Source organism: Nematolebias whitei, chromosome 6, assembly GCF_014905685.2.
Source record: "Nematolebias whitei isolate Nwh7 chromosome 6, NemWhi1, whole genome shotgun sequence".
Classification (NCBI taxonomy): Eukaryota; Metazoa; Chordata; class Actinopteri; order Cyprinodontiformes; family Rivulidae; genus Nematolebias; species Nematolebias whitei.
The window spans coordinates 44,353,497-44,367,716 of NC_056503.1; the positions used below are offsets into that span (position 1 = coordinate 44,353,497).

At 40.5% G+C, this 14,220-nt stretch overlaps 1 protein-coding gene across 1 annotated transcript; it reads right to left on the reverse strand.

Moving 5' to 3' along the window:
- Window positions 1–237: 237 nt before the first annotated feature.
- Window positions 238–12,745, reverse strand: bckdha (branched chain keto acid dehydrogenase E1 subunit alpha). Its single transcript, XM_037678323.1, has 8 exons — window positions 12,487–12,745; window positions 10,410–10,586; window positions 10,232–10,318; window positions 10,036–10,144; window positions 6,479–6,640; window positions 6,199–6,405; window positions 5,977–6,118; window positions 238–1,610 (listed from the first exon to the last, which is right to left on the reverse strand). Exons 1-8 carry the CDS (start codon window positions 12,601–12,603, stop codon window positions 1,268–1,270), a joined length of 1,344 nt encoding a protein of 447 aa, XP_037534251.1. The 5' UTR covers window positions 12,604–12,745; the 3' UTR covers window positions 238–1,267.
- Window positions 12,746–14,220: the final 1,475 nt, after the last annotated feature.

Below are 14,220 nucleotides of genomic sequence, written 5' to 3' on the forward strand. Positions count from 1 at the left end.
ACTTTGAAATAAATGTTGCCCATTACAACGGTTCTGGAGTTTTTTTTATTTTCAACAGAAACATCCGTTCAGTACGACTGTGTACAGTCAACAGAGCAGCTCCAACAGTTTGAATCTCGTGACGCTGGACCAGAGGGTTTCCTCAACAAATCACACCCAACGCCTGATTATTACCAGAGATGCTGATGGAGCGTTTCAGGAAACACCTGGCCTAAACTTCAGCCCCCCCCCCCGATGTACATATTTAATTTAAAGCATTCAAACCTGCGCTTTGTCTTAAACACTAAACATGACATTCCTGGAAGTAACTTTTCAACCGTGAATGTATTAATGCTCCACTTGAGGCACAAATCCTACAGAAATGAAGTGTTTACACTTTTTTTTTTTTTTTTATGAAAAAATTCCAGACTGAAAATTTGTCAAAACAAATTTATATTTAATATCAAAGCGCCTGCAAATGTCCTAAAGAATTCAGTTGTGCATTGATTTTCTGCATGCTTAATATATCTTGTCGGTAAAATATCACACAAACTGCTGGATACATTTAACAAAACTGTTTGCCTCTTCGACTCGAGGTCAAATTTGATAATTTAGATAAAAATCTGTGAAGATTAACAACCACTTTAGTCCTGGAAGCTGTGGTGGCCATTTTGAATTGGGTTCATTTTAAATTAACAGTTTCTCTTAAATCCGTCCAGATGTTCACAAGATGTTTCTAACGATCAATAAACATTTAAACTGTATTTGGTTAACCCTCAGCGTAGGGGATCAGTCTCTGCTGCTACCACTCCAAACATAAGGTTGATCTACAACTGATTTATAGTGTTTAGGTCACTTGGCTGCGGCAGCCATCTTGAATGAGGTTTAATCCAAAGGTCGGTTGCAGGTCTGATTACTTTTCAATAAATCTCGTTAAGATTTGTCTTGTGGTTCACGAGATGTTTTGCTGAAAGACAAGATTGTCCACGGTGATTTGAACGTCTGTGCACGACGGTGAACTGAATGAGGTTGTCTAAATTTTTTTTATGAATGATCTCATTTGAGCAACACTTTAGAAACAGTTTTTAGGTAACAGACTCTGGACACAGTTTTGACCTTTTTATTCTGTACTGATCCAGACTTGAAAAATGATAAACTCCATATTTTTCAGGGCTGTGCAGAAACCCTGCGTGAAACATCAAACTCCAGTCTGACTACAGGATGTGGCGTGCGGCTAACTTCAGGCCCACTTCTGTCCACCTAACCTAATGTTTGTGCGGCGGCGCCGTTACTTCTCGTACAGGTCCAGGGGGTAGTGCTCCTTGTACTGCTGCATGTGCCTCCACAGAGCCTCCCTCTGCTTGCTCAGGCCGGGCGTCAGCTCGTTGTACACGTCTGTGAAGAGCAGCTCCACGTTGGGCTTCAGGCGCTTCTCGGCCCTCTCGAACGCCTCCATCACAGTCTTGCGGGACTGTTTGCGCCAGCTCCGCTCGTCGTCCTCGCTCCACCAGCTGCGGGCCGTCATGTAGTGCCTCAGCCTGGAGATGGGATGGTCCTGCTTGTCCCAGTAGTTCACCTCGTCCACGGAGCGGTAGGCCGAGCTGTCGTCGCTGGTGCTGTGGTGCCCGATTCTGAGAAAAGTACAGAAATATTTTACTGAAGTTTGACTTTAAAAGTCTCCTTGAGAATTTTTCACTCCAGATTTGTTATTCAAATCCCCGCTGCTCGTCAGGAACATGTTTTAAAACTTTAACTGAGGCCTTTTAAACAAAACACAATCACAAGGTCAAAACGCCGAGCAGCTTTTAGGAAGATATTTTGTAGCCCTCAAACCGTAAAATGACTTTAAAGCCACAAGATCTCTGAAAACCATCTGTTCTAAAAATACAAGAATAAAATACAGTTGATTCCTTTACACTAACTATAAACACTCAAACATTGGACCACTGAGCAACAGTCCAGGCCGTTGTCTCCTCAGCAGGTAAGATGCTTCTGACGTTGGTTCAGGAGTGACTGGACTTGAGGAATGAGACATTTTTAGCTCAAGTCTAGGAGTTAATCAGCTACAATATTGAACTTTTTCACAATATTCTAACTTTCTGAGACACTTGAGTTTTTTTTAATTTATTTGTAATCCATAATCATAAAAAATTGCAAGAAATGAAGACTTGAAATATTTCACTCTTTGAGTAATGAATCCATGTAATACACGAGTTTCACTTTATGAAATGACTGACAAAAGAAAATTAAACTTTTTCATGATTATCTAGTTTTTTCATTCATTCATTCAACCTTTATGTAGACATGCAAATCCCATTGAGCCTCGAGGACTCATTTACAAGAGAGACCTGATTTCAACAAAGAATGACGACGATGGATAAAAGCGACAACAATAAACAGTTATAAAAAAAAATCATACTTTTTTTTTTACAAATAGGATGGCTAAAAAAAGAAAAGAAAAGTAACAAAAAAAACAGCTAGATTCTAAGGCGAATGTAAAAAACTAAAAACAGGAACATGTCAGCATTGGTCCCTGCCAGGAGTCCAACAGATTCTTAAAGCCACTTAGAGAGGTCAAGGTCGAGAGCTTCAAATGTTTTTGTAAGATATTCCAGGAAACAGGAGCGGAGTAGGAGAAGGACCTTTTGTCTAGTTCAGTCCTCATTGAGGGAACACTGCAGGTAATAATGTCCTGAGAGCGCACTCCGTAGCTGCACTCACACAGAGACATGTAGGAGGAGATGTATGAAGGCAGCAGACCAAGAAGTGATTTAAAGATGAAAATGTACCAGTGAGAGAGTCTGCATGAAGTTAATGATGTCCAGTTAACCAGTGAGTACTGGGTGCAGTGGTGGGTACGATAATCACAGCCAGTTATGAATCTTAGTGCACCATGATAGACAGCATCCAACATCTGCAGGGTTCTTGTAGGAGCGTTCATGTAAATAATGTCACCGTAATCAATGGAGGGAAGGAAAGTCACAGATACAAGGCGTTTCCTAACATTCAGAGTTAGACAGGATTTGTTTCTGAAAAAGAAACCCAGTTTAACTTTCAGTTTCTTTACCAAGTTTTCCACATGGAGCTTAACAGAGAGATGAGAGTCGATCAAGATACCCAAATATTTATAGGAATCAACAAACCCAATGGGGACACCATTTGAGGATGAGATCAGAGGAAGAACTGCTGGGACCAACTTCCTATTTGAAAAAAGCATCCCTTTGGTTTTGTCGGCATTTAGGACAAGTTTGAGGTGAACATATCTGTCTGGATGATGTTGAATGCAGATTTCAAAAGCCGGACAAGTTTTATTAGGAAAGGCTTTTATTTAAGGCCTTATTTTAGCAAGACATTCTGCATCAGACCTCTCACCAGCTGAAAACACCTGATCTGACGCATCATGAAGTAAAATAATCCAGCAAAGAAGACGATTGTTGAACAGCTAGAATCCTCCATCAGACCAGAACGAGACACCATTTTCCTTCAAAAACTCCAGAACTGGTCTTCTCCGATCTCACACCTGGACCTTTGCAGGCTGTTGTTAAAAGAAGAGGGGATGCTCCACACGGAGGAACATTTATTCAGATGTTTTGCTGTCATCAAGTTTAATTTCCTTTCTTTTCCTCACAATTTTACAATTTCTTAGTTTAAACATTTGATAGGTTTACTATGTTTCATTGTGAATAAAATATGGATTTATGAGCATTGCAAACCGTTAATTTCTGTTTTTATTTACATTTTTACACGTTGTCAGAAATATTTACGAATTACGGCCTTAAAATTAACTATCTGGGTTTCTGTGAGTCATTAGAGCTGATTGTGAATGTTTTATAAATAAAGATTAAATTTTAATTTCAGTTGTTTAGAACAATTAACAAACAATTAATATCTTACCTGTTGCAGGTAGATCTTTGAACGATCTCAGCTTGAATAAACAGTTTAATTCTGACCAGACTGACGAGCTAACGGCTAGTCTGAGAGGAGCCAAGGCAAAAGTGGATAGCTGCCATCTTAAAACAATTCCAGTCTGGGCCTAGCTGTTTGTTTGTCAATTAGTTAAAAGCTAAAGTTGCAAAAGAAGACAATGAAAGAGCCAGTCAGCTGAAGCAAATTTCAAAGAGAACATTTTGTTGTGGAAAAGCCCAGTGACCTACTTGTCATCTAAACACTCCTTTGCGTGGTTCATATATGGGAGTTGTCCAGCACCATGTTAAATACTTCAGCCACATACTTGAAGCTGTGACTGTCTGTGATACCGCCTGAGGTGAAACTCTGATGCTGCACATGTTGGCGTTGGACAGGTGGGGCCTGAAGTCAACTCAGCTAATTATATGTTGGCTGAAGGTCGGTCCTCCTGACTGAAAAATGGTCAACAATGAGGACCATGATGAAGCTGTTTGGGAAAGTCTGATCATTTTTATGTTTTGGGACGTATTTATCCTCAGATTGGTCAAAGTACGAAGATAAAAGTGCTTTGTTTACATTCAGCGTGTTTCAGAATGGCATATCAGTACGTCTGGAAAGCTCCTGGAGTAAACTCTTTCAAACCATATCATGGCGTTCAGACGACCGTTTTAAGTTTGACATCATGGCCCCTTTAAATAATAATAATAATAATTCATCTTTTTTCATTCAACCTTTATTTAGATTAGACAGGTAAATCCCATTGAGCCTCGAGGACTCATTTACAAGAGAGACCTGATCTTCAGTGAGTCCAGTGTTCAGTCTGGAGGTCGAGCATCTCTAGCTCTAGCTCATAGAATAAAGGTGCAAAATCCTAGATAAAATCTAAAAGCAGATAAAAGTTTCCTAAAAGTATTAAAACAGTAGCTTAAGGCTGAAGTAGCAAAGGTGTCTGAAGTAGAACACTAGCTATAAGCAAATAAAGTTAACTTTAAGCCAAAAGTAGAAAAATGCTAGCTAATAGCAGCATTTAACTAAAAGATTAAACACTAGCTAAAAACAGCAAAAGGCTATCTAAAAGTAGTAAAAGGTAGCTTAAAGTGAATACAATAAAAGTGTAGCTAAAAGCTAGAAAGCAGCAAAGGTGTACCTAAAAGCCAGATGTAGCAAAACATCAGCTAAAACGAAACAAAAGGGCAATTTGGTTTAAATAAGCAGAAATTAGCACAAAAAATTAGCAAAAAAGAGCTGAAAAGGCAGAAAGAAGCTTAAATTACCAGAAGGAAGTGGAGTGAGCACAATTGTGCCCGATTAGGCTGAAAGACACAGAACTGAGCACAAAAAGTGGAAATTTTCTGAAAAAAGCAGAAATGTGTAAGAAAAAAAAAATCTGAATAGTAGCTAAAAAAGCAGAAAGAAGCTTAAATGACCAGAATGAAGTAGAGAGCACAGTTTTGCTGAATTAGGCTGAAAAAAGTTAAATGATTGCAAAAATTGTGGAATTATGGTAGCTGAAAAAGATCAATTAGCATAAAAACAGCCAAATATTAGCTGAAATAGCAGAAATAGTTTGTTTGCAGAAATAAGGTGAAAGGAGTATAACAAGCTGAAATTAGCAGAAATAAGTTAGAAGAAGCACAACAATTTTATAGTTAGTAGGATAAAGCTGAAAGGAGCACAAAACAGCCAAAATAACAGCTGAAGTTAGCTGAAAGTAGCTGAATTATTATTTTTTAATTGCACAAGGCAGCTGAAAGAACCTTAACAGGAACAAAATGTGAAAGGAGCAGTAAAAGGTTGTGAGGAAAAAACTGGCAGAAAAGGCTAAATATTTCAAAAAGCTAAAGTTGCACCAATACCAAAAGTCACAGCAGGATGTTCCTGAACGAGCTGAATGTTTTGATGCATGAATTGTTGAAAAGAGCATAAAAATTGTGGAACGAGAAAGATGCCGAAAAACGCACAGAATAGTTTAAGGTAACTATAAGAAGTAGGAAGAATAATAAATATAAACAGGATTACAATAGTGTGAATGTTTAATAAGCATTCACACAATAATTTCTAGGTATGACCCATCAGAGCGTTCTCACTCACCTGTAGGTCATGGCCTCAATCAGGAAAGGCTGATTTTCCGCCACAGCCCTGCGGCGAGCTTCCTTCGTGGCGTTGTACACGGCGAACACGTCGTTACCGTCCACACGAATGGACAGCATGCCGTAGCCCGGCCCGCGAGCAGCTGGTAAACAGAAAACAAGACGTGAACAATCGGGCGCAGAACTCGGGTCAGTTCAGGCAGAAATCCAAACTCTGGCTCACCAATGCCGTCGCCTCGGTACTGCTCGTTGGTGGGGGTGGAGATTGCGTAGCCGTTGTTGCGACAGAAGAAAATCAGCGGGCACTCCAGGGTGGCGGAGAAGTTGAAGCCGGCGTGTGCGTCCCCTTCACTGGCCGCTCCCTCCCCAAAATAACAGATCACGGCTCGGTTCATGTTCTCCCTCTTCAAGGCGTACGCAGCGCCAGCCGCTGAGACAAAAACATTATCAGCCGCCGTCAAGCTCAAACCCCGGAGGGAGTAAAGACCGAGAGCGGAGCTCACCTTGAGGGATCTGCGTGGCCAGAGGAGACGAGATGGTGACGAAGTTTAGATCTTTGGAGCCGTAGTGGACGGGCATCTGCCGGCCCTTCCCGAGGTCGTCGGCGTTGGCGTAACACTGAGCCATGAAGCGGTCCAGAGGAAACCCGCGGTACATCAGAACTCCTGGTGGGTTAAAAGGAAATGGGCGCTCATGTCGCGTCATGTTCACCAAACTCTTATCAGGAATAATAAAACTGACGAGGTTAATCTAGCGAGGGACGTGGAAGTCCTTGAAGGAATGCATATCACCCGCCGCCTTCTGAAGTTCTAAACGCGATCCGTCAGGGATGAGTGTGTTGGGGATGACTCTCAGCTACTACCACTCCAGATTTCAGCTCAATATTCATAAAAGTGACTCAGTTACAGAGACTTTTTGGGGTGAGCTGCGGCGGCCATCTTGAATCAAACTGAAAAGTCAGAGACATCTTTGTCTTTTCTGGGAGTTTCAATACAATCCGTTCAGAGAAATTTTGCTAACACAACAAACACAGAGACAATTACATGATTGCCCACCTTGCAAATCAGTTTTTCACGTCTAATTCAAACACTGAAATGTTCGATTTGACATGTTTGATCTCACATTAACCTTTCGTTTATATTAGAGGAAGTTTGAAGATAATTCCAGTGCTTTGTCTCTATTTTTGTTTTTTACTGCGAGTTTACAAACAGCTACGCTGCAAACTTGTGGCATGTTTCACTCAGCAGTACAGGACAATGTTCACCTCAAATGGCAGCCGTGTGCGACTTCAAAAACAAGTCATCGGTCTGGATGTTTGCATGAGCTGCTGAAGGAGCTGCAGGCAACGACGCCGAGCTTTGCATAGCGCCACAAAGATTTGTTTTACGCAGAGACTCTCCTGAAGTCAAGAGTCAGGAGACAAAAGCAAAGGCTCAACTTTCCTTGAAAGAATTATGATGAGTAGCATTTCCTGTGTTGTCTAACGTTGATTAGCTGCAGTGGACAATTGAAACTGAGCTGGCTCCAAAAGTTTACCAGCTGTAGATGTACATCTGAAGATATTTTCCATGACATTTACGGTAAAAAGTCCAGTGCTTCATAAGATATTTTGCTAACAGACAAGAGTTGACTCCAAACAGTTACAAGCAGATATCCTGATACATGCTCAATAATCCAGGTAGAAAAATCTAAAAAAGTTCAATCTGGTCCTCTGGACATTCAAAAAAACAAAACAAAGCAAAAAAAATGTAGAAACGTTTCGTCTCTCATCCGAGAGACTTCCTCAGTCTGAGGTGCTGTATTCAGCTCAGTCTCTTAAATAGCACCTTCTCAGAGTGGATCAACCAGTTTGCTGCTGACAACCAAAACCAGCTGATCACATGCTCAAGAAGGACCATCAGCCTAACAATGGATCATTAGCACACTGATGGCTGTTTACTGCTCACAGAGGGCTGAGTGATACTAGCAATCACAGCATTGTAAGAGGGGGACAGTTGAACCCGGAGGCCTCCACCCGTTTAATGATGGACGATTTCTTTTCACAAAGATGGCCTCCTTTACTCCTCTCTCAAACCATCGTTCCTCTCTGTCCAGGATGTGAACATCTTCATCCCTGAAAGAGTGACCGCTGACCTGGAGATGAGTGTAGACCGCAGAGTCCTGGCCTGATGATGTTGATCTTCTGTGCTGGGCCATCCTTTTGGCCAGTGGCTGTTTTGTTTCTCCGATGTAAGACTGATCACCCTCCTGACACTGAACAGCATACACAACATTACTCTGTTTGTGCCGGGGGACTGGATCTTTGGGATGAACCAGTCTTTGCCATAATGTATTTTGGGGTTTAAAAGCCACTGGGACGTTATGTTTAGAAAATAAACGTCTCAGTTTCTCTGATACTCCCTCAACATACGGAATGACCACTGGTCTGGGTTCCTCCTTTTCACCTGTTGGCTGACTGGAGTCTTGTTTGGGTTTCTTCTCTGCTTTCAGGAAGGCCCAGTTAGGATATCCACATTGCTCTAGAGCCTGTCTTGTGTGGGATTTCTCCTTCTGCCTGGCTCCTGAGTTAGTGGGGATGCTGTCTGCTCTGTGGTACAGAGTCCTGATGACTCCTAACTTGTGCTCCAAAGGGGGATGGGAGTCAAACTGCAAATACTGGTCTGTGTGGGTGGGTTTGCGGTACACCTCGGTTTGCAAATGTCCTCTATCAGAGACTGAGACCTCACAGTCCAAGAAAGCCAACCTGCCATTTTTTACATCTTCTCGAGTGAACTTGATGTATTTATCCACAGAGTTGATGTGGTCAGTAAAATGTTGGACTTCCTGAGATTTGATTTTAACCCAGGTGTCGTCAACATACCTGAACCAATGACTTGGTGGTGTCCCTGAAAAGCTAGCAGAATTTTAAACAAAGATCACAGCTACTACAACATCAAATTCTAGGTCAAACTGAATTAGTTATAGCCCATTTTTTTGTGTGTGTTTTTGTGTCTGTTGCCTCTGGCAGCCATCTTGAATCACGTTCGCTCTAAAAGTAAATTCATAGTTTGCACAAGAAAGCGCCGCCATCTTGATATGCAAAAACAGAAACCAGTTGAAAACTTTTGAAATTGAGAAATGAAACCCTCTCATTCAGAGTTCAGGGTCGAGAAGAGAGACAGTTTAGATCCGGTGAGGCACGGGAGCAGTTAGAAGACGAAAGGTCAGATTCAGCACCATGAGACGACTTCTGATATTTATATACAAATGTACTGAGTTTAATTTAATTTAAAGCTGTTTTTGATGCGTTTCATAAAAGAAACAACCATATTTGTTATAACCAGTTTAGATTAAGGCGAAATTAAAGGACTGTGTCAACCGTTTTGTTCATTTATCAAGATGGTGGAAACACCTGGAGGCGACGTCGCATGCGTACAGCATTAGTTGTAGCTGTCAGACAATGATCGCCTCCTAAAGTTTTATTAAAATTTATCAAGCGGTTCATGAGATATTTTATTAACGGGGGAAGGGATGTATGTTCCCATACAATGGCAAAATTGGTTCTCTGCATTTAACCCATCCCACGTGACGTGAGATACACCCAGGTGGAGCAGTGGGCAGCTATGCAAGTGCCCACTCTTGCTCTGAGACACCACGACATGTGGGAATGGCTGGAAGTCGAACTGCGACTTTCAATCCCAAGTCAGCTGCCCTACCTCTACCCCATCTTGGCCCCCTGACACAGTCAGATGCAACCAAAGTCTTTATGGGAACCTAAACGTAACTTGAAATAAAACTGGAAAAACAGGTTAAACCAGGGCTATTCAACAAAATTCCTCTGTGGTCACAGTTACTGGAAGCCAGCAGCTCAGGGACTGGACATCCAGCAATTAAAGTCATTATGCACATAAACCAATTATTACAAAGCTCTGCTACATTTTATGTTTGTTTGTTTTATTGCATTGAATTATAAATGCAATAAACAGAAAATAAATTTTATTTATGAACTCATTGGTGGGCCGAACTGAAGTGTCCCGCGGGCCGCCAGTTGAATAGCCCTGGGTTAAACCCCAGACCTTACCAGCTTCTCTGTATTGACCAAAAACCAGGTCTGCTGGCTCGAGAGCTGCAGCGCTGCCGATGTGTGTCCCCTCCTCACCATAGTTAGTCATGTAGAAGGAGATTCGACCCTTTAACAACAAATTATGCCTTTTTTTATACTGTATTTACAATGTTTTATTATTAAACCAAGAAATGCAGGAAGAAAAACCACATACCTGTCTCTGAGACTCATAAAGGATGCGATCCATTGTGTTCAGCAACGTCATCTTCTGATAAAAGTTCAGAACCGTCTCTTTGGAGAGCTGAGCAGGAAGAATTACACCCAAACAACAGCGTCAGGAATAGAGTTTATAAAAGTGTGACTAATGAGGAACCTGGGTAGGACGGATGTACCTGAGGGTCTTCAGACGGGTTGATTATTTTGCCCTGCCTGTCCATGACCCGGTACACCGGGATGCCCGAGATAACATTGGGCTGAATGAACTCAAGATGGTCCACAAACTCTGCTGAGGCTCCGGGGAACTGAGGCTTTTCCAGCGATGAGTCAACAGGATGTTGCTGTACCCCGGCCTGAAAGAGGGAAAACACGCAGCGCTCATTAACTGACTGACGTCAAAGTCTTAAAAACAAATCCTATCTGGTTAATTAGCGCCATGATTTTATTCACACCCTCGGTTTGATTGGCCACCTTGAATAGAACTGACAATAGCAGGTACATCAGCTGGAGACGTACATTCCATGATGACTTTCTGAGGGTGTCACGAGATATTTTGCTAACGCTACAATCAAACTCGCTCACGCCCAGACATGGGCAAAAACATTATTGCCTTTCTCGTTCAGCAACAGGCGATAAAAACAACACAGCAGCCGTGAAAATGAAGTACTTTATAACAACGGAATCAACTGTTGATTAAATGCCCTGTCACAAAAAAAAAGAGATTATTATTATTTCCTATACAAAATGTTAATGTCAGTTTGTAGGTAAACAGTCCTCCGTCAGTTTTATGAGCTCAGGTGCAGTGGACCTGTGAGGGAGTGCCTCACTCAACGACCGTGACGTGAACATTTACATCGTCTAAAAGAAACCTGAGCACCGCAAACAATCATGTACGTCTATTAAATTTTAAATACGTTTTAAATGAAGTCAGGAAGTCTTGCAGCATTTAAAAATTAATCTAAATGTATTGCACGATCTTAAAATGTCTCAGTTTGGTTGAGTATTTATTTATTAGCATTACATAAAGTAAAAAAAAATTGCATGATTTTAAACATTTTTCCTCATAAGAAATGGTTAGCCATTAGTAGTTCTGTGTAACTCCAACACAAAGTTATTACCGGTACATACTATTTACTTTCAATTAAAATTTTTAACAAAATAAACACAAGATTCAAATGTTTTTCTTTTAGCTGCTGCCTTCTGCTGAGGTCCCCACAGAAACTTAAAAAGAGTGACTAATAAATAGATGTGTACATATATTCAAAATTACTTTATTTAACAGTGTTTTTTGTTGTTGTTGCTACTATTCCTCTTGATTGTCCTTTTGGTTGCTATTTTGTTTTGATTTGTTTAAAAAAAAAAAAAAAAAAAAACTTAAATTTGTATCCCTAATGCCTATTTTATGACTGTCTATTGTTGTCATTGTAATCCATTGTTGTCACAACAATGGCTAACAACGACTGCTGTAATAAATCAGATGTCTCTTGTCCTCGAGGCTCAATGGGATTAACCTGTCTAAATAACGGTTGAATGACTTTAGATACAACAAAAACAAATAGATTCCATTGTTTTAAAAAATAATGTTTCAAATAAATGTTTTCAAATGCTTAGTATTTGTTCTCATAGATAAATTTCTACCATTAAAAAAAAATACAGCTTTCAATTTGAAAACATTTATCCTAGAACTTTATATGACAATCGTTGAAGGACTTCTGACCGGGCTGACCGGTGTTCTACAGGAACTGGTACCCCGACAGGATTCTTCCTTACGCCCCTTCGTTTGACCAATAGGAAGGAAGCTAGCCAAAACTTTAGCCGGCTAGCTATTAGCTTGAGAACAAGACATACGATTAATTTCGATGTTTGAGAATTAAAAAAAAACAATTATCATGACTTATATTTAGAAACATATATTAGCATCAATTTGCTTTTGCACAGCTAATTTAAAGACAAATTAAAAAAAAAAGTTAGCTTGCTAGCTAACATCTCGCGATAACTGAAGAGGTGACCTGAGTTCTTGTAAATTCATGAAATACTGAGATACTGTACTCGAATAATTCATAATTCATATGATAGATGTCATTGCATTAAATCGCCTCATTGCACCTTACTAACTTTGTCACGTTTTGAGTTTTACGTCTGCAGTCGGAAAGGCCTAGATCAGGGCTCCTAAAAATAACTTTAAATTCAGACTGCAAGCTCGCAGAGCGCTTTTCTCGGCATAAAGACATTTATTAAACCGTCGCTACTCACAGTGAATCTGAAGGATCTTCGCTGAATAAGCCTCGATGTCTTCAGCCCTGCTGCTGATTGACGGACTGAATGCAAACAGAGCCCATAAATTCTGCTCATGTTGCTCACAGCCGCCATCGGGATACTCCGGCGGTTTGTTTTTATCTGTTTAAGATCGTGTTTCAGTAAGTTTAAACTCCACAATTGTTGTGTTTAGAAGATATGCTAATGTCAAAACACTCGTTTTTCCTCTACTCTTCTTCTCGGAACCTGAAAAAGGTAAGATGGCGCACTGCTGCCCCCTTCAGGCGAACAGGCATCATTGAACATTAATGCGCATGCTCAGTACTAACTACTGTTTTTTTTTTAATTATGCACAATTTTCAAACATACCAAGGCAAACAATGTAATACAAAGTAACAAATAAATTTCACAGGTTGAGTGTATACATTCAAAAAATATAAATAATAATAAATAAAAATACAAAAAAATATATGTAACAAGGAACCAATGTAGAGGTTTACATCAAATCATTAATCAAAGTATAAAGTTTTTTTTAAGCCTTTATTTATCCAGGTAGTCTCAATGAGCCACGGGAACTCATTTTCAAGAGAGACCTGTTTAGGGAGCAGATGTGGGTATATGGCAAGCCCTTTTAACATAAAATCGAATAGTCTGACTATCTGTAGTTACATTCTAGATATCTTAAATTGAGTTTTGACTAGGCACAATTACATTTTGACTAGTCAGAATGCTAATTTAAGATATCTTGAATTACATTCTGACTAGTCAGAATAACAATTCAAGATATCTTTAATTACATTTTGACTAGTCAAAATGCAATTCAAGATATCTTAAATAACCAATATGTCTAGTCAAAACTCAGTTTCAGATATCTGGAATGTAAGCGTGGTGAATCCTATTTTATGTTAAAAGGGCTTGCCATACCGGTTAAGGACTTTGCTCATGGGCCCAGAGTGGGGTGAATGAGGGTGGGGGCAAGTGGATGCTTCATCTACCCCACCCACATTTTTTTTATGTTGTCGGTACCGGGGCGTGAACCGGCGATCTTACGATCACAGGCCCACTATGGATGTTTGACCCTTCAAATGACGAATCAGGTGACATCATTTAAGATATCTTGAATTACACTTTGACTAGTCAAAATTCCTTTTAAGATATCTTGAATTGTTATTCTGACTAGTCAGAATGTAATTGTTCCTAGTCAAAATTCAATTTTAGATATCTAGAATGTAACTACAGATAGTCAGGCTACTCGATTTTATGTTAAAAGTGCTTGCCATACAGCCCCCGCCTCCTGCTTCTCCAAGTGGTGGTGGTGGGGGTGTTAAAACAACCAAACAGAGGAGACAAGTTGGTGAAGATTATTCCAGTCTAGTCTTCCAGGACATGGTAAATTAAAAAAAAAAAGTTCAAGACAAAAACAACTGGACTTTATTTGTAACAGAAGATGTTTCACTTCTCATCCGAGAATCTTTCTAAATTCAAAGAACAGTGAGTGTGGGGTTCGAGTCATTAGAGACCTGAGTGCATCACTAGCAGAGGAGCTAAACTGCTTCTTCGCACACTTTTTTAGAAGCTCCACAGCAGCACTCATCTGATCCAGTCCTGCCCCCACACCCACCCAGTTACTGCACCACTCCACTCACTGTACGGGAGCATGATGTTAGACGTTCGCGCAAATCAGTGAACCCCAGGAAAGCTACTGGCCCAAATGGAGTGCCTGGTAGGGTG